The following is a 26,139-nucleotide window of genomic DNA, read 5'->3' on the forward strand; positions in this document are numbered from 1 at the left end:
AATTAATGTGAAGAATTAAGTGTGAAACCATCAGGAACCTTTTAGTCTCCAGTGCCACTATTTTCCAGAACTGCAACCTTCCTTGAGTCCCCAGAATTACAAGGTGTCAGGTTCTCAGAGACCTTGCTTGGGTAAAAAATCCTAAAAGATGACCCCTAGTGTTGTGAAATACATGAAGACTATTTTTATAGGCTTTATGGACAGATAAGTTGAGAGTGACTCTTGAAGAACCAGCACCACTTCCTCTTGTACCACTGTTTGAAGAATTGATCTTCCAGAATCTGGCAGTAAGTTTTAGGAGCTCATTTTTGTCAGTCTCTGCAAGATAGACTTTTCAGGATAGGAGATGGACTAAAAATTATCTCCCAAAACTTACTGCAACATGGAGCTAAAGAGAAAATGTAGAACTTGGAAAAAACAGCTTAGTGAAAAGCGTTTACAGTTTAAAAGCAAATAGAAAGTCCTCTTTTTTTAATTTCTTTTCTTTATATTTTTTTGTACAATGTACAAGGTTTAAAATGCTCATGAAATATTTTCAAAAAATACTGACGTTTTGAGCAGCTGCATGTTTGAGCTGCATTCCTAGGTCAAAGATGAAAAAATGGGATTTACAATAAAAAGTAATTTACAAAATTGTTTTGACTTGAGTTTATTTATTAATGATTAACGTATCTTTTGAGTGCATGTGCAAATTTTTTATGTTAACAGGTTTTATAACATTTAACCACTTTTTATTAATTTAAAAATTTAGAAATTTTCAAATTTAAATCTTGTACAAGAACTACAGCAAAAATCAGTTTGATGCATATTTTATCAATATTTTAGAAATTGAATTTTATTTATCACCAGTACTGACTTCAATGGATTTCATTAAATTCCTTTGAACACAACTGCTCAAAACGGTCTAAATGTATGAAACCTACACATTCAAAACATTATTACTCTGAAATGTTTAATGTAAATGTTAAGTGTAAGTGAAATGTTAAGTACTGTAAGGTCTTTCATGACTCTACATATTCTGGGGTGTGAATTTGATAGGTGCTTGATATAAAATAAATGGTGCTTTAAAAAGTCCTTGAATCTGGTGTTCATGAAAGAGTGGGAACCCTGACAAACGTAGATTGTTTGAAAAGCATGCATGCGCTGTTTTTCATATAATAAGGGAATAGGGACAGCCACTGAGTGTCAAGAATGAAAAACAATTTTTGTGCATTTGCACATTTCAGAATGTAGTGTATGAGTCATAAGGAAGTACTCATTTAAAATTTTTCTGTATAGGATTTTATTCTTCACTATTATTTTTTTTATTAATTAGATATTATTTATGGGGTTAACATATGTGATTTGTTAATGTACATCTGCTTCAAATGTTTTGAACAATTCATATTGTTCCTTGTAGGATGTGCATTACCTTGAGCCCTATCTGGAGGAGGTTGTTCATGAAAGGAAGGAAAAAGAGGAGTGGGCGAAGAAGTAGGATGCATGTGATGAGACTAAAGCTCATTATTGGTGTGATGTCTGGTGTCTTGTATTTAAGAGAAAATGTATTATGTGATGAGTCCCTATACTTATTAAAATTTCCTTTCTGATACAAGTCTTCAAATGCCTGTTGTTTTTTTTTCCTTGAAAGGAAAAATATCATGTGTTGTACAGTCAATAAGTCTTTCAAAGACAGTTTAATGGGATGATACAGTAGACTCCAAAGATAAGGCTATTTATTTAAATACAGACTTACTTTAAAAACAGTAAATGCACAAAATACAGTGACTTTGACATTTAAAAATGTCAAACATTCATACAGTAAAATTAGTTAACCTAAATAGTTAACCTTTCATCAGTTACAAAAGTACGATCACAAATAAATCCTGTTATGCATGGTATGTAATGGCATTTAAGTACTATAAATGAAGGCCAGTGTCAATGATACCACTACTGATACTGAAATACTGAGTATATGTTATTAATGCTTTACACAGCCATAAATGTCTTTTTTTTTTTGGATATAATAAATAAATTCTAGCTGTTCAACATTACAGTATAACAAATCCAGGCCTTAACTGCATATTATCAGATTTTTTTTTACAATTATAGAACATCAAAATTGACTAATAATAAAAATTTTAAATGAACAGTCACATTTAATTATGCCTTTTATTTAGTGTTTAGTGAGCCTCTCGATACAGCACTAGTACTGCAAGTATTGTGTTACGCATTATTTCTAACGCTTTAAACAGCAAATATTAATTGCAGCCCTTAATACTTTAGTTCTTTCTGTACGTTTGGAGTTGGTAAGATTTTTGAAAAAAGTCTCCTGCTCAAAGCCACATTTATTTGATCAAAAGTACTGTAAAAAGTAATATTGTGAAATTTAAATTTAAAATAACTTTTTATTTGAATATATTTTTAAAATGTCATTTATTCATGTGACGGCAAAGCTGGATTTTCAGCAGCCATTACTCCAGTCTTCAGTGGCACATGCTCCTTCAGAAATCATTCTAATATACTGATTTGCTGCTCAAATAACATTTATTTGTGTTAACAATGCTGAAACAATTTCTCATTGAGTTTGAATGTCTTACTCCATCATTTGTTGCTCTCTCCGTTGGGTAACACTGTTGACCGTGTCAATGAAGTTGCCTATGACACTGTTGAAGGAGTGCAGCATGGAGACTCCCAGCTCATTGCTCGTCTCGTTGATGTCAGGATCATAGGCTCCAAATAAAGGTGTGCAGACTTTTATATGTCCTTTTCCCTCCCTCTCTAGGATGCCAATAAGTTCAGTTCTGGCTTGCTGGAACTTCTCCCTGTCGTAATTGATCAGCGTGCTTTCATCCAGTGGGTAGGTTACACCTTCAGGATAACAGTCACGAGGGACCGGCAGCTCAACATATCTGTGAGACAATACATAATACAAATCAAATTACAAGAAAAACAACCAAATAGCTAAATAGTTAACAACAATGAACACGGTTTTTACCTTAATGCAGGAAAACCCAGAGCCAGCATATTAAAAAGATGGTGCAGAGCAGCTGTGCTCAGTGGATTACCCAGGATCTTCAATTCCTGTAGCCTGTGACAGGGTGTCAGTGCTAGGGTGAGCAGATCCAGTTTGTCATCATCCAGTCCACACTCCTCCAGACTCACACTAGTGAGTGTGGCACAACAGCGATGCAGAAGCTTCCGGAAGGTGTTGGGGAACAGGTCAGCTACCTCATGACCACTCAGGTCCAGCTGTACTATGTGCTCACTGTGCAGGCTGTTGGCGAAGTAGGCCATGTCCACTGCATTAAGACTGCAGTTCGCCAACTCGATACACTCCAGCGGAGTGTTCAGTGGACTGGCAAAACAAACAGATAATACAAACAAACAGATTATAGTTACTCAAAACAAGTGAGTAATTAAGATTAAGCCAATTAAGATTAAGCATCAAACTGCAACACTGGAATTTACACTAAATTCAGTAAACAATACTATCAATGAATCACATGTTATATTATATAATATTATGTATATATTAATATTAAAAAAAAATTTTTTATTAATTTAAACAATTTGACAAAATGCTGCATTGAGATCTCTGAAAAAAAGTTGAGTGATTGAGCAATAAAGATTTTTGCAACTCTGCTGCACATGATCTATACATCTAGAAGTCTTATACTTACCAAGACTGCATTTATTTGATCAAAAATACAAAAATAAAGGGGTAATATTGTGAAATATTATTAATATTTAAAATAACTGTTTACTATTTTAATATTTTTTAAATGGTGGCAAAGATGAATTTTCAGCAGCCATTACTAGTCTTCAGTGTCACATGATCCTTTAGAAATAATAATAATAATTAAAAAAAAACATTTATTTTATTTTTATTGTTTCTATAATCAATGTTAAAAACCATTGTGCCGTTTCATTTTTTGTGGAAACCATAATTTTACTCTGATGAATAGGAGGTTCAAAAGATCAGCATTTATTTGATTTTTTTTGTTACATTATAAATGTCTTTATTGCCACTTTATCAATGTAATGCACCTTTGATGAATAGAAGTATTATTTCTTTTTAAAAATTAATGACCTCAAAATCTCTAACAGTAGTGTATATATATACAAATCTATTATATACAACAGGAAACTTATACTTCACTATTAAATCCATATAACGTCTCAGGAATATTATTAAACATGCTACATCTGCTTCTGGGGTGAATTAATATCTTATGCATCAGCACCTATGACACGTGATGCTTTGACTATTATAAGGCACGTGTGCTGCTATTTACAGTAAATATAGAACATATTGTGTTGCCAGAGTCATGTCCTGGCCTACTTTGAGTTTGCAATGGGACAGCTGTCTGCAGACTAGCAGTTACACAACAAATATGCAACAATAACAACAACATGCAAGACATGGCTTGATAAACAGTTGATTATACTGCAAACAGTCAAATAAGACTGTCAGATCTTATATCTAAGTGAAAGATACCTTATACACTACCATCCAAAAGGCTGTCAGTAAAAAAAAAAAGTGTATCATGGTTTACACAAAAATATTAAGCAGCACTATTTTCAACATTATAATAAGAAATGTTTCTTAAGCACCAAATCAGCATATTAGAATTATTTTCTAATAGAGTGAAGGATCATGTGACACTGGAGACTGGAGTAATGGCTGCTGAAAATTCAGCTTTGCCAGCACAGCAATAAATTACATTTTTAAATATATTAAAATAGAAAATAGTTATTTTGAATTAAATAATTTGAATTTCACAAAAAAAAAAAAAAAAAACATACAATATTTTTATCAGATAATTGCAGCCTTGGTGAACATAAGACTTAAAAAAAAAAAAAAAAAAAACATTTACTGACCCCAAACTAGTGTATATATGACCTATGTGTATGAGTTTAAATGGCAGCTGTGGTCACATTTTGGTTTTATAGTCCTTACCTCAGCAGTTTCCTCAGATGCCCTGTAAGAGTGGAGAACCCCAGATAGAGCTCTCTCAGTTCAGTCAGTTTGCTCATCAGCTCACCCAGAACTCCCATGAGGCCTTGGTCTTCCAGAGCCAATCTGTGTACATTCAAAGCCTGAGCAGGAAACGTGAGCGAGCGCAGCTGAGGGAACTTCAGCTGGGAGAGCAGTACCTCAATGTGTGGAGCCTCCAGATGTACATTGTGCACCACTTCCAGCTTCTGCAGGCCATGTGATTCCACCAGCTTCAGGAGGTAAAAGAGGTTCCTGAGGCTCAGCGAGTCCACACGCAGGCCTACGAAGTGCAGCTTTAACGGGCAATGTCTGCGCAGCAACAGAGCCTGAGCCACCACCCCGTAGTTCCTTCCAGTAACAAAAGCATCCAAGCGGACATCTACCTCCACATCAATCGCTGATGGTGCTGCTTGGCCGGCCTGCATGGACACCATAGTCTCGTAGCACATGCGGGTAAGTAGTTCAGTTCGTGCCCAACGGCCAAGAGTCCGTCTGCAGGGACAGACCTGGTGTTCTATGTCTTGCAGACCAATTAGATCCACCACACGTAGCATTTTTGTATACGTGCTTGGAGCTTGAAGCACATAATCCCTCAGACCTGTGAGAATGGCCTCCAGACAGAGCCTGCAGGTGCGGGACGTGAGATCGTCTGGACAGTCCACTGTCCTGCCCAATAGTTTGCGCAAGTTGAGCTCTGTCAGAGGCCACGTCTGGACCAAGTCGTGGAGCATTGAGGCCTCTTCACGCAGATAGCTGGCTTTGAAGAGGATTGGGTAGAGATTATATGACAAGCAGTGGAGATTCTTACATGCATTTGGGCCGGTTTGAACAAAGCCCTCGGCTGCTAGGAACTTCAAGCTCTTCATGGCTGTGTTTGTCAGCTCTCAAGATCAGGGAATCTTCTTGGAGCTGTCAGCCTTTAGGAGACGTGGAGTGTTTCTTCTGCCCTCTTTCAACCAACATATACATGTGTGTCAAGCCAAGAATAGAAGAGTGCTGAGCGAGAGCATGAGGGGGGATAGTCAAGAGGGGGTTAGTTATTTATAGAAGCAGCTGTCTCATACTCTCATGACTAACAGCATTTAGATTTTGGATGGCTGGAAAGAAAAAAAGAAGTCTCTTACGTGTGACCATCAATGGTTACATTCTGTGGCTGTAGGAAAAATGTGGTATTTTCTGGGTTAACCATTGAGAATTGTGTTAAATCTAACGTAATTGTGCCATAAATATATTTTTAGGATATATTTTCAAAAATTCCTGAAAAAAAGGTTAAAGGAAAGGTGCTGCAAAATGTCTTTTGTTAAAAGTTTAGCAATGCATGGAGCACCACTCACACATTAGGCACCTTAAAACCAAACAATTTTCTTTGTCAACATACTAAATTTGTATGGCCAACTTAAACATGAGCAAAGTATATGTGGGGAACTTCTTACGGAGCCCCTCAAGGAACATGGTGATGGTGAATGGTGAAAAAAAATTAATGGGAGGAAAATTAATATTTTTAGTTCGCTTGCTCACAAAATAGTGTTCATCAACATTTTTGCTGTCAGAACTTTCACAATATGTGGGCGGGAAGAAAATATTTTTACGAGCGAATGCAATGTTTATCAGGGATTACAATAGTTTTGTAAAAGAATGCAAATGTTTTGTACGTAAACACAATTTTTCTCAAGGGGAAGCAAAGGTTTTGTTTTGTTTTTCAGGGGAACAATATTTTTGCAAGTGAATGCAAAAGCATTGAAATATAATTTTTCTTCCCATCTTCCTTCCCTTTAAAGGTCCCGTGACGTTTACTGTTGCTTTGCTAAGCTTTGTGAGCAAAATCCAGTCATTTCCATAAGAATCCTCACAATCATGAGTTTGGTATGAGGACGGGGATACGTTCTCACACAGATATAGCTGGTCACGAAAATTTGCTACACTGACCCAGAGAAAGCTGCTTGGTTATAAAGTTACTGTGTGAGCAGTGCTAGATGCATTGCTACACTATTGACAATGGAAAACAGATCCTATTTTTGTCTGCAAAATTTTGATGAATTTCCGATAATGTGAATGCACCTTAAAAACTCCCAATCACATGGATTCTTATTTACTGGTTTTCACCCATGAAAATTAACCTACTTATAGTAAATGTGAGGGAAAAAAAATTGAAGCTAAATCTTTATTTAGCTTGGTACATTGTGTTTTGTTGTTTTAACCATGATGTCAGCAATAAAGCATGGCATTTTATAATAACGTTCTCACACAGATATAGCTGGTCACGTAAATTTGCTACACTGACCCAGAGAAAGCTGCTTGGTTATAAAGTTACTGTGTGAGCAGTGCTAGATGCATTGGTACACTATTGACAATGGAAAACAGATCCTATTTTTGTCTGCAAAATTTTGATGAATTTCCGATAATGTGAATGCACCTTAAAAACTCCCAATCACATGGATTCTTATTGACTGGTTTTCACCCATGAAAATTAACCTACTTATAGTAAATGTGAGGGAAAAAAATTGAAGCTAAATCTTTATTTAGCTTGGTACATTGTGTTTTGTTGTTTTAACCATGATGTCAGCAATAAAGCATGGCATTTTATAATATAATATTAGCAGCTCTATTCAGAACATAAACATGCAATATGATTGAAAAGACTACCTTTGGTTTAGAAAAAAAACACTGATTGCAGCCTATGAATATAATAAGCAAGCTGACTTAAAACTACATTAATGGGAACAGTGATATACATATAACATACAATAGGAGTGGTCATATCTACATAGTCTAGCCAGCACATTCCTGAGGAAAAAAGTGCGTTACACACACAAACGCAAATATTACAATCATTATTTTTAGAATTAACCATATACTAACATTATACGTTTTCCAAACCAAAAAGTAAAGTCCTCCAAATGCACTATAATCTAGGGATGAAACCAGTTTGGACTATTCCGTTTATAACCACATGGAGGAGCTGCATACCAACATAATGAATGCAGACTCATTCTGCTGACTGAGATTATATTTTTGTGCAGGTGCAGTTCTCATATCATTGAAAAAAGTGGTTCAGCCCCTTTTATTGCTGAAATAATCCAGCTTTGTATGTTTGGCAGATGAACCACCTGCATGTTTGTTTTTACAAAAAAATAATAATAATAACACTGCTTATGAGAGTTTGCTACTCGGTCAGTCATTCAGGAGTTTTTCAGAACTCTTAATCAGGGTGGTAATGGTGGTGATGGTGGTGCTCATGATGATGATGGTGTTCATGTCTTTGAGGAACAGGCATAAAACCCCCAGGAGGAACAGCTGGCCCGGGCTGTAATTCTCTGTCATGGTTACTTCTGGGCTCTTGCTCGGGCACGGGTGCGTTTGCTGGAGCTGTACAGCAGAGGTTGCTGTTGCTGCTGTTGGGATGGATGGCACCAGGTCATAGGGTGATGCCCATGGAGCTTGCTGGGTTTGGTTGAGGCTCCACTATAACGGACAGACTTGCTGTGGTTGCGGAGTGACCTGAGGAAAGGAATGGATTTTCCAGATGACTCCACAGGGCTGCAGGTCTCTGGTTGAGAGCGACGATGATGGTTACAGGAAGAGCCATCCTGAGGCTGCTCCTCAGCACATGTTTCTGGAGCTATGATAGTCACATAAATTATATTTAAGGAAGCTCTAAACATCTAGTCTTCTAGAATTAGAATACAGTAAAACTGAATAAAACTTAGAATAAAACTGGCTTTCATAAAACAGCGATTTTCACTGGCCTTATGAAAAATATCTTGCCGAAAAGCAGAGAATAAATATTAAACTATCACCTTCAAATTGAGAAGTATAGTTCTCAATTCCAGCCAGATCCAGATAGTGATTCCTACGTTCTGTGTTTTCATCTACGGAGTAATGCTTCCTCTCTGAAACACCCAAGTGATCCGAGTTCAGTTGTCTGACAGAAGAAAATCATTGAACAGAAATCACATTATTAAATATTGTATCATAGTGTTGGTAACAGTGGTGTTATTGTTAACTAAAACTATTTAAAAATGTTTCATTAATTGAAATAAAGCTTAAAATAAAATAAAATTATTAAAATTAGAAATGTTGGCAAATAGCTGAAATAAGCACTATGATTACTAACATTTTAATTAAAAATTAGCAAAAAATAAACTAAAGAACTCAAATTAAATTGAAAACTGAAATATAATTAATATATGAAAATATTAATAAATACTTTATTAGTAATTCATTAATACTAAAATAACACTGAATTTTAACTATAATTTTAGTCATTTTGTTATCATTTTGTTCCACTGGGTAAATACTTCTAATTTCTTATATAAATATTTCTCAAGAAAAACTTATGATTCACTCATATACTGAAGACTATAAAAAATAAAAAATCACCTGATCTGAGAATGAAGGCTCTCTGCACACCGTACTACATCCTCCATTTGACCCCGCTCATTTTGAGACATTCCAGCATCCCGATCTCAAGGAGTACAAAAGTAAAAAAATTAAGTGAGTAACATTGCATTATAACAAGATTATTTCAGCAGAGCGATCAAACACTGCCTTAACCAAGCAGATGAGACCATTTGTTTATCATGATAGGTTCAGTCTTCACCTTTTCTGTTGCCTTTTCTGCCGGTTAATGAAGTGACACTCAGCTTCACATGCAGGGTTGTGGCATTGCTAAGCACCAGCTGTTTGACTGATGCCTCAACCACCTCACAGATCGTTTGCATCAGGCTCAACATATTCTGCAACAAACACAACGAGAGAAACTCACCAATAGCTAAATGATTGTTTATCACTTTAATGAGATGGTAGGTCTTCTGTCGATACTGAGCTTTACCTCTCTGGTTATTTTCCCATTGTTGTCCAAATCATACAATGTAATCATCCACTCTTGCAGATTTTCATCCATGACAGACACATTACACTCCTTGTCGTTATATCAACAGCACAACAATGGAAGGATTTGCAATAATTTATGTATCAGCATGACAATATGTTTATTGATCAAGATATCCTACAGCTCAGAAAACAATTCTCAAATTTTGAGTAAAGTTTTAGCAAAGCACTCTTGGTTACCATTTAAAGGGGTCATATGACGTTGCTAAAAAGAACATTATTTGGTGTATTTGGTGTAATGAAATGTGTTTATGCTGTTTAAGGTTCAAAAAACATTATTTTCCACATACTGTACATTATTGTTTCTCCTCTATGCCCCGCCTTTCTGAAACGCGTGCGGTGGCAGCAACAATAAAGTTATGCCGTCTTTCTTTGCGTGAACATTTGGGCGGTGTTATGCAAATCTTCCCACATCATGACAGACATGTGGGGGCGTGTTTGAACGAGGCGTTTTAGGGGGGCGTGGACGAGTCGTAACTTTTATAAAGAATATCTCTTTGGGTTTGAGACTTTAGTCTTTGCAACTTTAGGGATCTTATCTATTCACGAACAGTTTGTAACACTCCAAAGAGAAAGGAAAACTTGAAATCGCATCATATGACCCCCTTTAAATATGCACTCATATAGATGTGGTGTAGAGTGGCAGTTAACTTAAATCTGTCCTGAATTGTCACCTTTACCTGCTTGTTTCTGTCCACTTCACCAGTACAGTCAGCCTCCTTGAAAACATCTCCTATTACAACACAAATGTCCATTTAATAACATTTTCTTATGTAACAGCTTTATGGATAACAAAATTATACATGCATCACCTTACCCTCTGGATTCTCTCTCCGTTTACAGGCTAGAAAAAAAAACGAGAAAACAAGAATGAGAATAAAGCCGCTTGATAAATTGTAGCATCTGGCATGATATTCGCAAAGTGTCTTACCAGGTTTCGATTGCAGTTTTCCCATGTTGATTTCACTTATGGAAAGAACTAACGAGCTGTCATTTCAGAAACAACTGTGTCATCTTCTGTGCCATAAATGAAGTGGAGCCGGATATGCATGTTTCCATTCAAGTCTGTCCATATTATTGCCGGAGACTGAAAGAAGTTTGGGAAACTCTTCCGTGAGAATTTGCTTCACGCTCGCTCTCTCGCTGTGGAGGAACCGCAACTCGACTTACCCTCCCCTTTGACGATGTGCACCTCCTTCAGTTTTAACCCACTTTATTTATTCGACAGCCTGGTCAAATCTGCATGAGAATTATTATCCAAACATTAGACCATATTCCTAAAACTACATTTTCGGTTTATTTATTTCTCATTTCTCCTCTTCAGAGAGATTCACTTGAATCTCGCAATTTTCAGCAAGCTCTTAAAAATGACCGATTGTGTTTCAAATTAAACACAACATAACCTTTTCAGACCAAATATATATATATTTTTTAGCTTTGAGACACCGAAATGCAAAATAATATGTTTAAAAATTGTTTTTAACTTTACTGCATTTCGTTATACAAAATAACAGTTGCAATGCTTTTCATCAATCAAACAGCCATTACATTGTAGCGCCATCTGGTGATGTCTTGAGATAACGTATCACGAAATAGAAAGGAGATCTGTTTTATTCTCTCTCTCTCTCTCTCTAGTGTTATCACACTTGTTACTGCAAAAATGATCACGATAATCACTATAACTTTGCTACTATAAGCCTCACTTCACAGTGTGTGCAGGGAGATCAGAGCAGATGAAATATGAAACAGACACAGACGAGCCAATGAAAGAACCAGTATGGGCCATTCTGGAAGACTGTCCACCTAACGTATCACGAAATAGAAAGGAGATCTGTTTTATTCTCTCTCTCTCTCTCTCTCTCTCTAGTGTTATCACACTTGTTACTGCAAAAATGATCACGATAATCACTATAACTTTGCTACTATAAGCCTCACTTCACAGTGTGTGCAGGGAGATCAGAGCAGATGAAATATGAAACAGACACAGACGAGCCAATGAAAGAACCAGTATGGGCCATTCTGGAAGACTGTCCACTGAGAATGAAGAATTACTGGATGTGTAGATCTGAAAAACAATGAACAAACAGCCACATAATTAGTGAGATTAGATTAAATGCAACTGCTATTTTTTACCCTGTACCTGTTAATCCGAGGAAAGAACTGCTCTGAAAAATCAACAAAGTGCAGGGGAAGAAAGGTGCAAGTGATGTACTGGATATATTGGAAGAATCAAACATCTCACATGCAAGTGCTTCCTGTGAATTTTGCTTGACCTACAGACCAAGACAAAAATTTGAGCCACTAATTCCATATCAGAGACAGTATAATGAATTTACATGTGAACTTACCTCTCACCCAAATCAAATGAAAAGTTTTAACAAGAAACACAAATAAAAACGGAACAGACTATGGTAGAGGATTAATTGTCCGTCTAGTGTGAAATCAGGAAATTCTGCACATGAACATTAAACCACTGAAAGAAAAATTGAAACTGAAGTAAACGGTAATGAATCATTCACTTTCTGCTGCTGTACCAGTTATGAACAAGGTTATTAAAAAAAGGTTAAAAATTCAGTTCATAATAAACGTGCTATCATATGAAACATTTAAACATTAAATGCGTTTTATTATTTTATAAGAGTTAGGAAGAGTCATTGATCTTTCAGCTTTTAGTTTGCACAGTTTTTTTTAAATTTGTGCACAGAAATGTGTAGTAGGTTAAAGGTGAAGCAGGCATTTTGGAGACCCTGATCTTTATTCAGAGGAGCAGTAGTTGCAGTTGTGCTTGTTGATCAACAAGTGCTTCAGTTTTGGATCATTCCTGTAGCATGCAAGCAGCAACCTTTTTTCTCTTTGCTCCTTCTCATTCCGTATTTTCTTCTCCTCCATTTTCTTGGGTTTATACTCTACCCAGGTGAACAGAACAAGTGCCACTTTTCTTTTGCTCTGTTGCTCTTCCTGGATGTTCACATTTTGCTGGGTCTCATTCTTGGAACCTTCAGGAGAGCTTACGCAGAGCAGCTTCATCATGTGCTCATCCATCATTTGCTTCTTTTTCTGAGAAGGGATATCCGAATGGCCTTGAATGGCTTTGGAGTCTCCCACTTCATTGGGATGATCTTCCTCACATCCCTGGACCTCCACCACTTCACTCGCCCACACTTCCTCCCGCACCTCGCTTTCACTCTCCAACCAAGCAACCATTTTTCTTGGATTCGTTTCAGCCTCCAGCGGTCGAGGGCGTTCAGACTTGAGTAAGTCACGGGCCCGGATGGTCTTCCCTGTGTACTCCACATACTCGTTCTCCTCATCCTCTATGTCAATGAGCAGGAGTTGTGGAGGCGGCTCAAACAGGGAAGAAGTGGACGGCTGAGGCTTCACCAGGCTGGGAGGACACACTTGAGTTGGTGAACAATGCAGATCAACAAAGCTCGGAGGAACCACCAGTCGTTTGGGAGGATGCACTTGGGAGTGTCGGAGAGAAAAGAGTTCATCATGTGCTGGAGTGGGACGTGGAGGAAAAGCCAACGGTTTGGGGGGATCCACTTGAAGAGGAGAACATGGCAGGGACACTTCCTCAGGTGCAGGAGCTGGCTTTTGAGGCCGCATGGGTGGTTTGGTCATTGGCGGCAGGGGCTTGAAGCGAGCGGCTGGTAGAGTGAGATGTTCAGAGACACTTTGAAGCATTGGAAGTTCTCCCTCTATTGGCTTCAAGAAGGAAGATCTCACTGGAGGACTGACTAGAGTTTGCTGAGGTTTGACCTCCACAAGAAGTGGAGTTGGCTCAGTGGTCTTTTGTTCCTTCAGTTTTCTCTTCTTTTTCTTTTCTCCAACCTCTCTATGCTCACTTCCTCCCTCCACCAACTTTTCTAGACTCTGCATCTTTCTGAATTTGGCAGACTTTCTTTTTTTTCTGATGCACATTTCCCCTCTCCTACATCTTTTCAAGGCTGAGTGTCTCTCTCGCTTCTTCAGCCTTGTTTTGATGACTTCCTCCCTCATTTATTTCTCATTCTTCACCTTTCTTTTTACCTCTCTTTCCAGCGCCCATTCTTGCGCTGCACACTGCTGTGCCCTCTGAGGAGTCTCCCATCTATGCAAAAAGTGAGCAAAATGCTCAAAAAGTTGTCTAAATACACTGCTGAACAGTGCCATTGTGGACAGTGAATGCTGCAAGTGAATTTAGTATTTGTCGTCAATATCTGCAGAAAGTCACGAAAGTATCTTTCGATCTTTTCACTCCTAACACACCAACAGAAGACAAGAGTCAGAGCAGCAGTTTAGAGCTGCCAGAACAGAATCTCCATTATGATGTCACAACAGTGTGCTGAACCCTGAGAACTCGGAACTATGTGAGCAGCTAACATACACATACACATTCAAACATACACATTCACACTAGTGGCACCAAAAATTAAATACTGACCGTTTCCAAACAAGTTTCCCAAACACTCCTCCTGGCCTTGAATATTAAACCAAGATAGTAAAAAAAAATTACACATTTCAATTAATGTAGACCAAGAGAAGCTATAGGCCTATCATGACACATTGTACAGAAACATTCAAAAAGAGCAGCATTGAAATGTCTATGATTTGTGATCTTACAGTTAAAGGGTTAGTTCACCCAAAAATGAAAATTACCCCATGATTTACTTACCCTCAAGCCATCCTAGATGTATATGGCTTTCTTCTTTTAGACGAATACAATCAGAGTTTTATTAAACAATGGTCAGGCTAATCCATGCTTTATAATGGGAGTCCAAAATTTAAAATCTAAAAAAATTGCACCCATCCATTATAAAAGAAATCCACATGGCTCCGTGGGGTTAATAAAGGCCTTCCGAAGCAATGCGATGAGTTTGTGTAAGAAAAATATCCATATTTACAACTTTATAAACCTTAATCTCTAACTTCCGCTAACTGTCGTATGCGCATTCACGAGAGAGTGGTGTCCAGCGGATGATGTACCTCACCTTACTCTGTTCTAAAAAAATAAATAAATAAAATAAATAAATAAATAAAAAATCCAAGAGAAGAAATTGAGCATTTTAAAATAAAAATCCGCTATTCTTATTTTTTTTTTTTTAATCTGTCAAGAAAAAAAAAATCACTGGAGGGCGCTGTTTGTGTCATATTTTGAGAAAGCAAGTACTGTATATTGCATTAGATTTTTTTCATGAACCACAACAAAACAGGACTGCACTTTAAACTTTTAATCCAAGCAAACCTTTACCAATACTTTCTGTTTATTGGCTACACATCATACAAACTGGGAATGTATCAAGTATAGTCTATGAAAGTGCAAATGACAAAGCAAGGTTAATGGTCACATTTCCAAAAAAAAAAAAAGGAAGAAGATATAAAATACCACCACCATAAATACTTCAGTAAAAAAAAAAAAAAAAAAAAGATGATGTAAAAACTGGTCATTACTACACAAGATGATTTAATCGAAGGTCAAAAATGTAAAAACGGACCACCAAAATTTTTGCTAAATTTTCTGGAAAAAACAAAGAAAACATACATCAACTAAATACACCAACTGTAATCACTAACTCTACATCATCTATTCTTTCTTTTCCCTTATATCATAATGACACCTTTCTAGAGCGATAGACCTTTCTAACTGTAATGTTGTAATAGAGACAATCAAAACATGGCAACCTGTTCAGTGTAATACAAAACATGAGGCTGTTGTCAACATGAACCAAAAACTATCCAGTCTGAAAAAAGAAACATACTTTTTAGCAAGTGAAGGTAGAAATTGAATTTTTTTAGCAATTCATGAGTATGTAAGGTTGATTGCATTTGACTGACACAGCAAACACTAACATAATTAGGTAACATGTATATAAATAAGAAAAAGTACAAAAAGGCACACTGATGAGCACAGTAGAATTAAAGAACAAAGAAAGAAAAAACAATCTCTTCCCCACATCTAAGACTTTCCAAAAAATTATGTATCAGAAATAGAAATCAAGCTACTTATGACTGTTAGATTAATATCCTGGTTTAAATACACTTTAAAGGGGTCATATGATGCTGCTAAAAAGAACATTATTTTGTGTATTTGGTGTAATGAAATGTGTTTATGCGGTTTAAAGTTAAAAAAACACATTATTTTCCACATACTGTACATTATTGTTTCTCTTCTATGCCCCGCCTTTTTGAAACGCGTCGATTTTTACAAAACTAATCGGTCTGAAAAGCGAGGTGTGCTCTGATTAGCCAGCTATCCAGTGCGTTGTGATTGGCCAAATACCTCAAGCGTGAGACGGAAATCTTACGCCCCCTTTACAGATCTTCTTTATGCACCGAGAGCTTGGAACACTCCAAAGAGAAAGGAAAAAATGAAATCGCATCATATGACCCCTTTAAGATCTAGTATCGACAGTGTTAAGAGTTACATTTTAAATGCATTGCTTTTTTTTGTACAAACTAAGAGATGATGGTGGTAACCGATAGCATGTCACAGATGCTGTCTATAAATCTTAAGTTACATTTAACCTGGAATATTCCTTGAAAACCCTCTCCGTTACTGCACAGTATGTTTCGTCAGAGAGGGGTGTGATTGGCATTCTGCAAAGGTTTAATAATTGTTTAAAGGAATAGTTCACCCAAAAATGAAAATTCTGTCATTAATTTCATTTTAGAGAGTATCCACTGAACGAAAATTGCGTACACTGTTTTGTGTCAGCTGGCTGCGCCACGCGGATACGTTGTTTCTGTTCAAATCAAAGCGTAAATGACGTAAACAGCGTATCCGCGTGACGCAACTGACACAAAACAGCATATGCTGTTTACGTTCAGTGGATACTCTCTAAAATGGCACTAGGGTGACGCAAATAATGACAGAATTTTCATTTTTGGGTGAACTATCCCTTTAACAGATGCGTCAGTTTGGCCACCTATGCCGTATATGAGAATGACTTTCTATGTATATGACTGAGTTCGGCACACAAACGAAATAAGGAAAAGTACTGTTGTAATCTCTCTATTGCTTCAGAAGACCTGTGAAGTGTCTTTATGCATATATGCGTTAGCAATGAGCCCAAATGAAATACACAACACAGGATAATCAGAGGTATTGTGTAGTAGTCACAATAGATAAGGTAATAAATGTCATAATATTTTCAGGAGTGTAAATTTACATGAAGTGTAACCTTTTGGAAGCAAACAAGGTCTTCTGCAGGACAATCTGTTTTTAAAGTTTTTAACAAGCAGTAACAGTTCGAAGATTTCAAAACACTCATTTATAACATGAGATGTGTATTGTGCACTCTGCACTTGCATTAAATGTGACTTACATTAAATGAAAAGAACATTAGTGTTTTTAAATAAAGCAACAAATTGGCATGGCTAAATAGGAGAGCTGTAAAACTAAAAATCAAAATAGGGCAAAGAACTCATAAAAGGCAAAAAGTTCCTATCTTAATTCTGATCTCACAATTTTTCACAGTAACTGTAAGAGCCAAGAAACATTGCATTGATGCTTTCATGTCTCTTCTTCTGAACATAAACATTCCTTTTTCTTTTCAGAAAAATACAACCGTCAAGTCAAAAATTCATCCATTTAATTTCTGTTCATTTGAACTTGTAAAAAAGAATGAATTTCCAATCTAATACAAATGGATCTTTCTCTCATGGCACCCACCCACAGCAAGATTTTGAGAGATGGCCAAAGTGGCATCGATTGGTTTGAAACAAACACCTTGTAAATCTTAATCGAGATGTCATAACTGGATCTTCCAATGAAAATGACAGACTTCTCTATGATGAAGTATGTTTACTTCTCCAATCACTTAGCACGCTTAAACCTCGCCTATTTCTTACAATCGACTGCAAGCTCATATTCAGATCTGCTTCCATCCAATCAACACAACAATGGATATAACCAAGGCCCAACCTAATTTTTTTTTTTTCTTTCGGATGTACACCGCAATATGCAAGAAAACACCTGTCGCTACTTCCATTTCATTGTGACTTTAATACTTCACAACATTCACTCATAACCGTGTTCTTATGTGCACAAAAAAGGTTGTTACACAAAATTTCCACCGATTACTCACAACAGGTATGCACATAAATTTGATCTTACTGTCTTTCTAATGTTAATAAATCCAGATTATTCTACATAAACATGTCAAGCCATTTAATGGCTTTTAAAATACAAAATAATAACACATTTTTATGCAGAACCGATTCCAGATCTAATGCTTGTAATTTTTTAATGCTAAATTTTTGGTTCTCTTAGTTGTTCAAATGTCCAATTACATGTAAAACTTTTCGGCTTAAACCATTTCGAGTTTCTAAGGCCACCAGGACTTATTTTTACATACGTGTGCAGTTTTAGTTGGTTCTAAATTTTATGCTAAATGTAGAAAAAAAATCCAAGTGCTAAGATATTAATGAATTTTCTGTTCAAAAACATTCACACACACACACACACAAATACGGTTAGTGAATGAGACCCACTCTTCTCTCATCACCTTGAATCTGACCACATTTTCTTGTTTCTTCCACCAGACGTGGTGCAACACACAACCAAGACAAGTCCCGTCTAACCCCACTGCACCTTGTTCACTCTTCTCCATTTCCGAACGTGCAGTTTTGATTTTATTTAGTGTTTTGGCACAATAAGAGCACTCAGTTGGTAAACAATAATTAGACTTTTTCCTCACACGAGGTGCACTTCTTCCTCCCACTCTAAGGAGAGGTCAGTTACCTGCGGATCCTGATCAGTACTGCTCTCAGGACGAACTGCGTTAGGGAGATCTACACTGCTGCCCATACCCTCCAAGTCTGGCTCTGCTTTAGGAGGTTGTGCATCATCAACACATTCTAGTTCCAAAAGTTGTGATGCCATCATGCCTGCGCTCTCTTTCATTAGCGATAGGGAACCCTGCTCAGGACTCCCCACCTCATTCTCCTCATCCTGGGATTTGGCAGGTTGTCCCTCTCCAAAAACGGGAGGCTCAGGACTGGCATCTGAGGTGGCTGAGGGAATCAGTGCAATGCTCTGTGGATTCATATCATGGAACCAGGCCATAATGTTGCCAAGCAGGTTGGCATTGGTGGAAGGGTCCAGGCAGTCTGGGTCACTAGGGGTGAAGGCGTTACCCAAGGCATCAGGGTAGGAACTCATGTTAAAGGGTGTATAGTGGCTGGTAATGTTGCCCAGTCTCATAAGGCTGTCTCCCAGCTCCAGAAGCTCAGAGCTGCTCATGGAAGCTCGGGGGGGATCCCCAGTATGTGGGGCAGAATCCAGTCTAGAGGGCAGAGAGGAACCACTGGCACCTACAGAGGCATCGTTACTTAGCACATCCTGAGGCTCAGGGTCCAAGGCCAGCCCGGACTCCTGTAGGGACAGCTGAATAGCCAACAAAATATTGGGGTCATCCTCATCCAGAGACCCAAGTGCCTGAGGAGATAAAAAGGGTTCAAATTCTCAATACATGCTCTTTGACTCGTTTTTGAGTGAAGGAACTACGCCATCGTTCAAACGTGTGGGGTCACTAAGTTTTTTTTGGTTCGTTTGTTTTAATAAATTATTACTTTTATTCAGCAAAGATGCATTAAAAAGTGACATTAAGACATTAATAATGTTACCTAATATTTCCATTTCAAATAAATGCTGCTTTTTAGCCTTCAATCAATCAAATAATTCCAAAATAAATGCATCACAGCTTCTATAAAAATATTAGGGAGCACAACTGTTTTTAACATTGATAAGAAATGTTTCAGCATGTCAGAATGATTTCTGAAGGATCATGTGACACTAGAGACCAAAGTAATGGCTGCTGAAAATTCAGCTTTGCCATCACAGGAATAAAATACATTTGAAAATATATTCTAATAGAAAACAGCTATTTAAATTGTAGCAACATTTCACAATACTGTTTTAACATGCTTTTGATCAAATAAATGCAGCCTTGGTGAGCATAAGAAGCTTCTTTCAAAAACATTCAAAAAATCCTACCAACCCCAAATTTTGGCAGTGTATGTTTTTAAGTGTTGGTTCATGTTTAAACAGCATATAAAATGTTTTCTGGTTTATGAAAATGCATTTACTATTTTGTTTAATTTTGCATTTTTGGTTGACTAAATTTAGATGCCATTTTATAGTCAATTTGACAAATGAAAACATGAAATAGTAACCAAATTATTTTAATCAAAATACAAAAATATGACCAAAACAAATAATTGTGCAAAAATGAACACATCACACATTCGAAAATCTTTACATATAAACAGTATATTCACCATGGAGATCCCATGTCTTTGTGTACTGCCTCCCTCATGTGTTTCTGTAGACACAAGTTGGACATACATACATTTCTTAGTAAACTTAGTAACACTGACATAAAGCAGCTCTTTTAGTTATTTCTATCCTAACATTATGTGGGGTCATTATTGCCGTCAGGAGCTGTACCTGAAGTGTTGTCACTGGAGTCATGCGGTTCAGGGGTGTTACTGCGGAGGCTGTGCAGTCTGAGTAGGTCTCCTCTACGCCGCTGCCTGTGTCTCCGTCTGTACTGGAACTCTGAGTATTCCTGCAGGAACCATCATCCTCAGTTTAATTACAATAATGCATGGTTTCTTGTCAAGGAGCAGTTATTAAGTAATGGACAGATCCTTAAAACAATGGACAGACTCTCACAGGAATACTGATTAACTTTAATATTACAAGCAATGAATAAAATGCCTATTTGAAAACTGTGGCCTGTGTCTCTAATCCATACTACTAATATGCATTAAAATAAAATTTTAATTACAGAGACCCTACAACATATTTGGACACTTACATCACACTTGAAAATTAATTTCTTGGAATTATACAACAAAATGTCTAAACATGGTTTTAGTGAAAATGTAGTAGAGCATGTTCATGGTTAATACAATGAACTACACCGGTGGTTATTCTGCAAGGACACTTGTATGAATTTACAACATGACAACAGTTTAGAATGCTGATGTTAGTTTATACCTAATATGTAATTATCCATTGCAATAGAATTTATACTTTTTAAGTGTGATTGAGTGTCCGAATCCTTTTTGAGGCCACTGTATTTAGACATTTGAAAAAAAGAAGAAAATAGAAAAAAGCCAATATTATAATAGTTTTGCAGTTGTTAGAAAGACTGAATACAGATCATTCACACAGGCAAACTGAATGCATGACAAAGCAACCTACAACAGTGTCCACATTTCAAGAACGGTGAAGTTGACAACAGGACAGGAATTCTGGTTTATTTGAGCATTTGAGTTGAGTAACAGCATAGTCCTTTATCAGGAATATTCCAGGAGATGACCAGCCTTAACAACTAAACACCGGATTACATTTATTTTAACAGCATAATATCTATAATGTCAGAGGACATATGAATGACTATAAAATTAATGCTGCCAAATTTTTAAGAATATTTTGTTATTTTGTCTTCAGCAGTACCTGCGGCTGGCCTCCTGGATTGTAATTGCACTCACGCTGTGCATTTGATCCCCGTACTGGGTGATTCCTCACCATCTTTGGACACAGAATGAGATTCAGTGACTGCTAGTACTTTACAGCAACACACAACTCTCTTACATTATTACAAGGACATCCCAGAGGATCAGAGGGCATTAACAGTTTTGTGAGCTACAACTCTAGCTGGCTGTGTGAGCTTTGCAATAGCAGAGGTTAGTTAAAACAGAAGAAAAATGTAAACACAGCAACAGTGATGCAGTAATACCTCAGGAGAGGCAAATCCCAGATACTCCCAGTCCCACGTCCCACCAGCAAAACTGCAAAAGTGGAAAAAAGTACGGTGGCTGTAGGGTTTTATTTCTGTGTGTATAATATATTTTGGACATGGTGCCAAGGTAATATCCTGTTTTTGTGGACATTAACCATATTAATATAATAATATTATAATACTATTACAGTGCAAGTTACAAAGTTAAGTTTTTTTTAATATAAAATAAAACCAATAAATATATAATTCCTTTACTATAGTAATAATACCATTTAATATACTATATAATAATAAAAATAATAATACATTTATTTTACAAAACAGAAAAATTATAATACTTATGGCTGTCTTAATTTCTTTGCTTTCAAACGTTAAACCATAGAGCTTATAAAAATGGTGGAAATGGCAGCACAAGGATTTACCTGCGGCGGGGAGCCTCGGGAGAATCATTTGGAGCGACACCTCGAGCCACAGAGGCCAAGAACTCCCGTCTCTTCTGCTGCACCAGATACGTGGCACTGATGATCTTATGGCGAGGGGTGCGGAGGTAAGGCCTGTTCACCTTCTGAGCAAGGTCTTCGGTGACCATCTCTAAATCAGTCTGCACATGTTGGAGAAAGACGAAACACAACAGTATGTTGTGCAAGAGAAGGTTCAACAGAAACTAGGGCTGCACAATTAATCAAATTTCTTATCGCGATTACAATTATGGATGCCACAATTACGTAATCGTTCAAAGCGGCAATTAATTGTTCAAAGCCACTTATGTTATTCTGTGTGCTTAAGATGCTTTTTTTTTTTTTCTACATGTTATCTTAAGGTTTTTTTCATTGTTTTAAATTTTAGTTTTAGTATAACACTATAATACCATAAAGCACTAAAAGTATTTCAGTTAGAGTGTTTTCAGCTTGTTTATTTTCATATAAAAATACAGCATGCAGTTGCATCAAACAATGGTATAAACATCATTCAATGTAAATTGTGATAATCGTAATTAATAATCGACAATATGATTTTTGTCATAATCGTGCAGCCCTAACAGAAACAAATCATTGCTTCTCTTAAGTGGTAAATAGATATCAATCTCAGTACCTGCATAAGTTCAAATATTTCTTTCTTTGTGCTTTTGGGCTCCAAGAAGAAACTATACGGATAAGAGCACTTAAGGATGCGTCGGGTCTTGAGAAGTTCATGCACACCATCCTCAATGAAGGTGGTGTCAGGTGGGGCTCCTTCCCCTTGAAGAAACAGATACATTGACATTTTTACATATTTAGGCCTATTATTCAAAATACACCACACACCTGTTTATAAGAACATACTACATCACCCTTAAAACTAAAGGCACGTATAGTGCATGTGAAATATGTTCTACTCACTTCCAATGAAAGCTTTGCTCAGTTGTTCCATCTTTTCTTTGGCTGTTTTCAGGAGTCGTTCTTCTAACTAATTTAAAAGAAGTACCTTTGATGAATGATTGTCAACAAATAGTGAGCCAATCACTCAACTGGAATGTTTTAAAGACATTCATTACATAAATATTCCTACCTGGTAACTGTGTTCATGATTCTTGTATCGTGTGTAATAATGCATAAAACGGTCAAGTTCCTGAAAACTCTTGTGCTTTTTTTCTACCTGCGAGGACACAAACATAAAAGCAAAAGAGACTTCCTGATGGAAATTCAAGCTCATAGCCACATATAAACTCAGAACAAAAGCACAGAACCGGTTTTGTTACTTTTTACGCATGAGAAATATGAGCCTGGAAAGTAAATGTTTGGTGTTTTGAGACTTTCCTGCCCTTTATTCACTAGCACCATTCACAGAAGTCCACAAACAAATCACAAAAGATCCAAGTCAACGGCTGTCATGTGTGTAACGAGTACCTCCACAGTCATCTCCTTGGACTGTTCCTCCACCTGTTGGATGACCTCGTAGCGCGTGCAGCGATAGTATCCTCCAGTAGAGGAGCTGTGTTTCTTCCATTCCTCAAGACAAATCCAGCAGAAATCATACTTGCACTACAGAGAGATCCAGATGAGAAAGTAGAGCAAAACAGAACTCATCAAACAGGATCAAGCACTAAGCAGCTATAAAGTTGATTTAGAGATTGTTTTGAATTATACAATCAACCCTGACTGTCTTATAAACCAGCAACAGATTTCAATCTGTGTTACTAATCAACAAAGTAGTGTACTAAAGCAACCATGGGCCAGATAGTACGAGATATTTTATTTCACAATATAAATAGCCATCCAGGCACGAGTGTGCATTCAACATTCGTTTTTGTGAGCGTGTGACGTTGCCTTTCTTCCACGTGCTGGTGGCGTGAATAGCTTCCCCTGCCCCCTGCCCGTCACTCAAAACCTTAGTTAAGCCTTCATTAAGAAAATAACAGTGAGGGCCTCAGCACTGCCTTTGTTCAAACACCTGCCTCTGACGTCAAAAGGCTGTTTTGCATTACACATACATCTTGTGTCAGGGTCAAACACATTCAAACACTCATATGATATCTGTAAGAGATTTTATAATTCCGACATTACATTACATTGTACATTATAGAACAAATAGTATGTCAATGTCTGTGCATATGGACAAGCACATTATGACAGAAGTTAGTTATTTTAAGTCTAATAACATCTCAAAAAACATCAGCTTAATCTTTTCAGTCTGTTGAGTTTCCTTTAGCTTAGAATCTAAAAATGTCAAAATTGCCAAATTTGACAATTGGCCAAATTTGAATTTCTTTTATCTGTTAAATAAAATAATATACCAGTCCTTTAATTTGATTGACCAAGCAGTTTTCTAACAGTGCTGATATTTCTTATAACAATATTATTTCTTATAAATAAAATAGCTGGTCATGTTTTGTTTAAAATGCAAATACTCTACATTACATTAATTGAGAAATTGTATTAAAAATTGTTTAAAAATAATATTGCAATCACTATTATGCTGTTGTACTGAATATCACAAAACTATTTATAAAAACTATTCTAAAAAAATCTTTATTTCCTTTAAATTAATTGATTAAATTGATGTTTTTAACAATAATGGATAGCATGCTGTGTTTTTATATAGTTAAAAACAAATGCACTCATAGGGTAAAAATGTCCCCGATTTTTAATTCCAGGAGCCAAATATTGGTCCTTAATAAATGTGCCATTCATGTGTGATTACCAACTTCTCCGTTGATAGAATAAATTTTCCAACATCTGATCTTATTAGTCGTCAATGTATCAGCTGATAATCATCAGACAGTCACAATTTAGCGGGCTGACATTCGAATGGATGGGAATGTTTTTGTTCAGGTACTCCATTCTGTACTGACCTTCGCGCACTGCATGTGATTACAGCCTTCATTTTTCTGGATGGGGGATTTGCAGTTGGCACAAGGTTTAGAGTTGCTGAGTAGCCACAGGCAGTTGGCAGCATCTTCATAGGCTTCACTCACACCAGCCACTGCTCAGAGACAGAGAGGAGCTCAATATTAAAACCTACAGCAGCAGGTTATATATCATGAACATCCATTAAGTAAAGATGCAGGTCAAATGATCATGCACGGTAAAGATTAAATGCATGGCCAGGATGAATTATTTAAAATTATTATATTCAAAATATTCAGAATTTAAAAAATGTGAAAAGTCTGGAGCTCCTACATTCTTCAGGCTTCATTTCAGACACTTTCTCCAGCCACATCTTCCATGTCTCACAGTCACAGGGTTCATGAGCATCCCCAAGACACTCCCTGAGAAGAAACCCGAGAGATAAACATTAACAGTGCTTTGATGGCATTTTCGAGGATGAACATTAGGATTATCCCATCAAAATCAAAAGAAACAATATATTGTATTTTAAAGAAAATAACATTTATTTTTAAGACCATTAAGGGTTTTTATATCCACCAGACCCGAGCTCTCATTCCTATAAATGTACAAAAAAGTAAATGGGGGAAAAAAAGTACAGTATTATATTATGTACAAGTTTAATTGTTTTTTATTCACTTTTAAAGCATTTCGTTTTTCTATTCTTTTTTTATTTTTGGTTTTAAGTGTTTTACTGCATTTTTAATGAATTACTGTATTACAGTAATGAGAATGAAATCACAATATGACTAGTAAGTCAAATCTCAAATAACTGCCCTGATGACTTGTGTTCTACCCGCTTAAATGATAGAAGTACTTGTGCTGTCCAATCTATAAAGACTGTGTCTGTTCCCCGAATAGTGAGGTCAAAATATAAATTTAATGCAGGATCTAGAAAAAATCTGATCGTGATTAAACCACAAAAATGTAAAATAAATGAACAAAAAACATTTTTAAAGTTTGGGCTCCTAAACATTAGACCACTCGCAACCAAAGCAGTTATCAGTGGTGGACGAAGTACACAAATCAAGTGCTTGAGTAAAAGTACAGATACGTATAATAAAATATTACTCCAGTAAAAGTAAAAGTACTCCTTTTTCAATTTTACTCGAGTGAAAGTACTAAAGTACTCGATTTTTTATGTACTTAAGTAAAAAAGTACTGATAG

At 36.7% G+C, this 26,139-nt stretch overlaps 4 protein-coding genes across 7 annotated transcripts in view; 1 reads left to right on the top strand and 3 right to left on the bottom strand.

Annotated features, from left to right (window-relative positions):
• LOC107742822 (cytochrome b-c1 complex subunit 7-like) overlaps positions 1-1,591 on the top strand; it is an 8,035-nt gene extending 6,444 nt beyond the window's left edge. For both annotated transcript variants that reach the window (XM_016555874.1, XM_016555873.1), the window contains exon 4: positions 1,400-1,591. In XM_016555874.1, coding sequence (XP_016411360.1) covers positions 1,400-1,477 — 78 coding nt within the window. In that variant the 3' untranslated portion in view covers positions 1,478-1,591. The remainder of the gene's footprint in view (positions 1-1,399) is intronic.
• An 887-nt stretch (positions 1,592-2,478) lies between these two features.
• LOC107742820 (leucine-rich repeat-containing protein 14B-like) lies at positions 2,479-6,377 on the bottom strand. Its single transcript, XM_016555871.1, has 3 exons — positions 4,943-6,377; positions 2,978-3,337; positions 2,479-2,891 (listed from the first exon to the last, which is right to left on the bottom strand). The coding sequence occupies exons 1-3, from the start codon at positions 5,845-5,847 to the stop codon at positions 2,576-2,578; spliced, it is 1,581 nt and encodes a 526-aa protein (XP_016411357.1). The 5' UTR covers positions 5,848-6,377; the 3' UTR covers positions 2,479-2,575.
• A 1,624-nt stretch (positions 6,378-8,001) lies between these two features.
• LOC107742821 (protein naked cuticle homolog 2-like) lies at positions 8,002-11,147 on the bottom strand. Its single transcript, XM_016555872.1, has 7 exons — positions 10,803-11,147; positions 10,689-10,715; positions 10,552-10,604; positions 9,582-9,717; positions 9,362-9,446; positions 8,779-8,903; positions 8,002-8,600 (listed from the first exon to the last, which is right to left on the bottom strand). The coding sequence occupies exons 1-7, from the start codon at positions 10,825-10,827 to the stop codon at positions 8,305-8,307; spliced, it is 747 nt and encodes a 248-aa protein (XP_016411358.1). The 5' UTR covers positions 10,828-11,147; the 3' UTR covers positions 8,002-8,304.
• Positions 11,148-16,718: 5,571 nt separating this feature from the next.
• Positions 16,719-26,139, bottom strand: part of LOC107742824 (ankyrin repeat and IBR domain-containing protein 1) — a 30,626-nt gene continuing 21,205 nt past the window's right edge. For 2 of the 3 annotated variants that reach the window (XM_016555875.1, XM_016555876.1), the window contains exons 10-21: positions 25,266-25,354; positions 24,938-25,068; positions 23,493-23,627; positions 23,155-23,241; positions 22,986-23,052; positions 22,699-22,844; positions 22,029-22,207; positions 21,604-21,655; positions 21,321-21,395; positions 20,304-20,424; positions 20,135-20,178; positions 16,719-19,292 (exon numbers count right to left, since the gene is read on the bottom strand). In XM_016555875.1, coding sequence (XP_016411361.1) covers positions 18,549-19,292; positions 20,135-20,178; positions 20,304-20,424; positions 21,321-21,395; positions 21,604-21,655; positions 22,029-22,207; positions 22,699-22,844; positions 22,986-23,052; positions 23,155-23,241; positions 23,493-23,627; positions 24,938-25,068; positions 25,266-25,354 — 1,870 coding nt within the window. In that variant the 3' untranslated portion in view covers positions 16,719-18,548. The remainder of the gene's footprint in view (positions 19,293-20,134; positions 20,179-20,303; positions 20,425-21,320; positions 21,396-21,603; positions 21,656-22,028; positions 22,208-22,698; positions 22,845-22,985; positions 23,053-23,154; positions 23,242-23,492; positions 23,628-24,937; positions 25,069-25,265; positions 25,355-26,139) is intronic. The other variant, XM_016555877.1, reaches the window with a different exon arrangement.

This window comes from Sinocyclocheilus rhinocerous, unplaced genomic scaffold (genome assembly GCF_001515625.1).
Source record: "Sinocyclocheilus rhinocerous isolate Xijiao unplaced genomic scaffold, SAMN03320098_v1.1 scaffold1338, whole genome shotgun sequence".
In the NCBI taxonomy this organism is placed as follows: domain Eukaryota; kingdom Metazoa; phylum Chordata; class Actinopteri; order Cypriniformes; family Cyprinidae; genus Sinocyclocheilus; species Sinocyclocheilus rhinocerous.

Coding starts and splice junctions, on each gene's coding strand:
- LOC107742821 (XM_016555872.1), bottom strand. CDS start 10,827: ATGGGAAAACTGCAATCGAAACCTG. Junction 8,904..9,361: donor AGCCTTCATTCTCAGATCAG/GTGATTTTTTAT, acceptor TTCTTCTGTCAG/ACAACTGAACTCGGATCACT. Junction 8,601..8,778: donor CTATACTTCTCAATTTGAAG/GTGATAGTTTAA, acceptor TGACTATCATAG/CTCCAGAAACATGTGCTGAG.
- LOC107742820 (XM_016555871.1), bottom strand. CDS start 5,847: ATGAAGAGCTTGAAGTTCCTAGCAGCCGAGGGCTTTGTTCAAACCGGC. Junction 3,338..4,942: donor CATCTGAGGAAACTGCTGAG/GTAAGGACTATA, acceptor TTGTTTTGCCAG/TCCACTGAACACTCCGCTGG. Junction 2,892..2,977: donor CTGGGTTTTCCTGCATTAAG/GTAAAAACCGTG, acceptor ATTGTCTCACAG/ATATGTTGAGCTGCCGGTCC.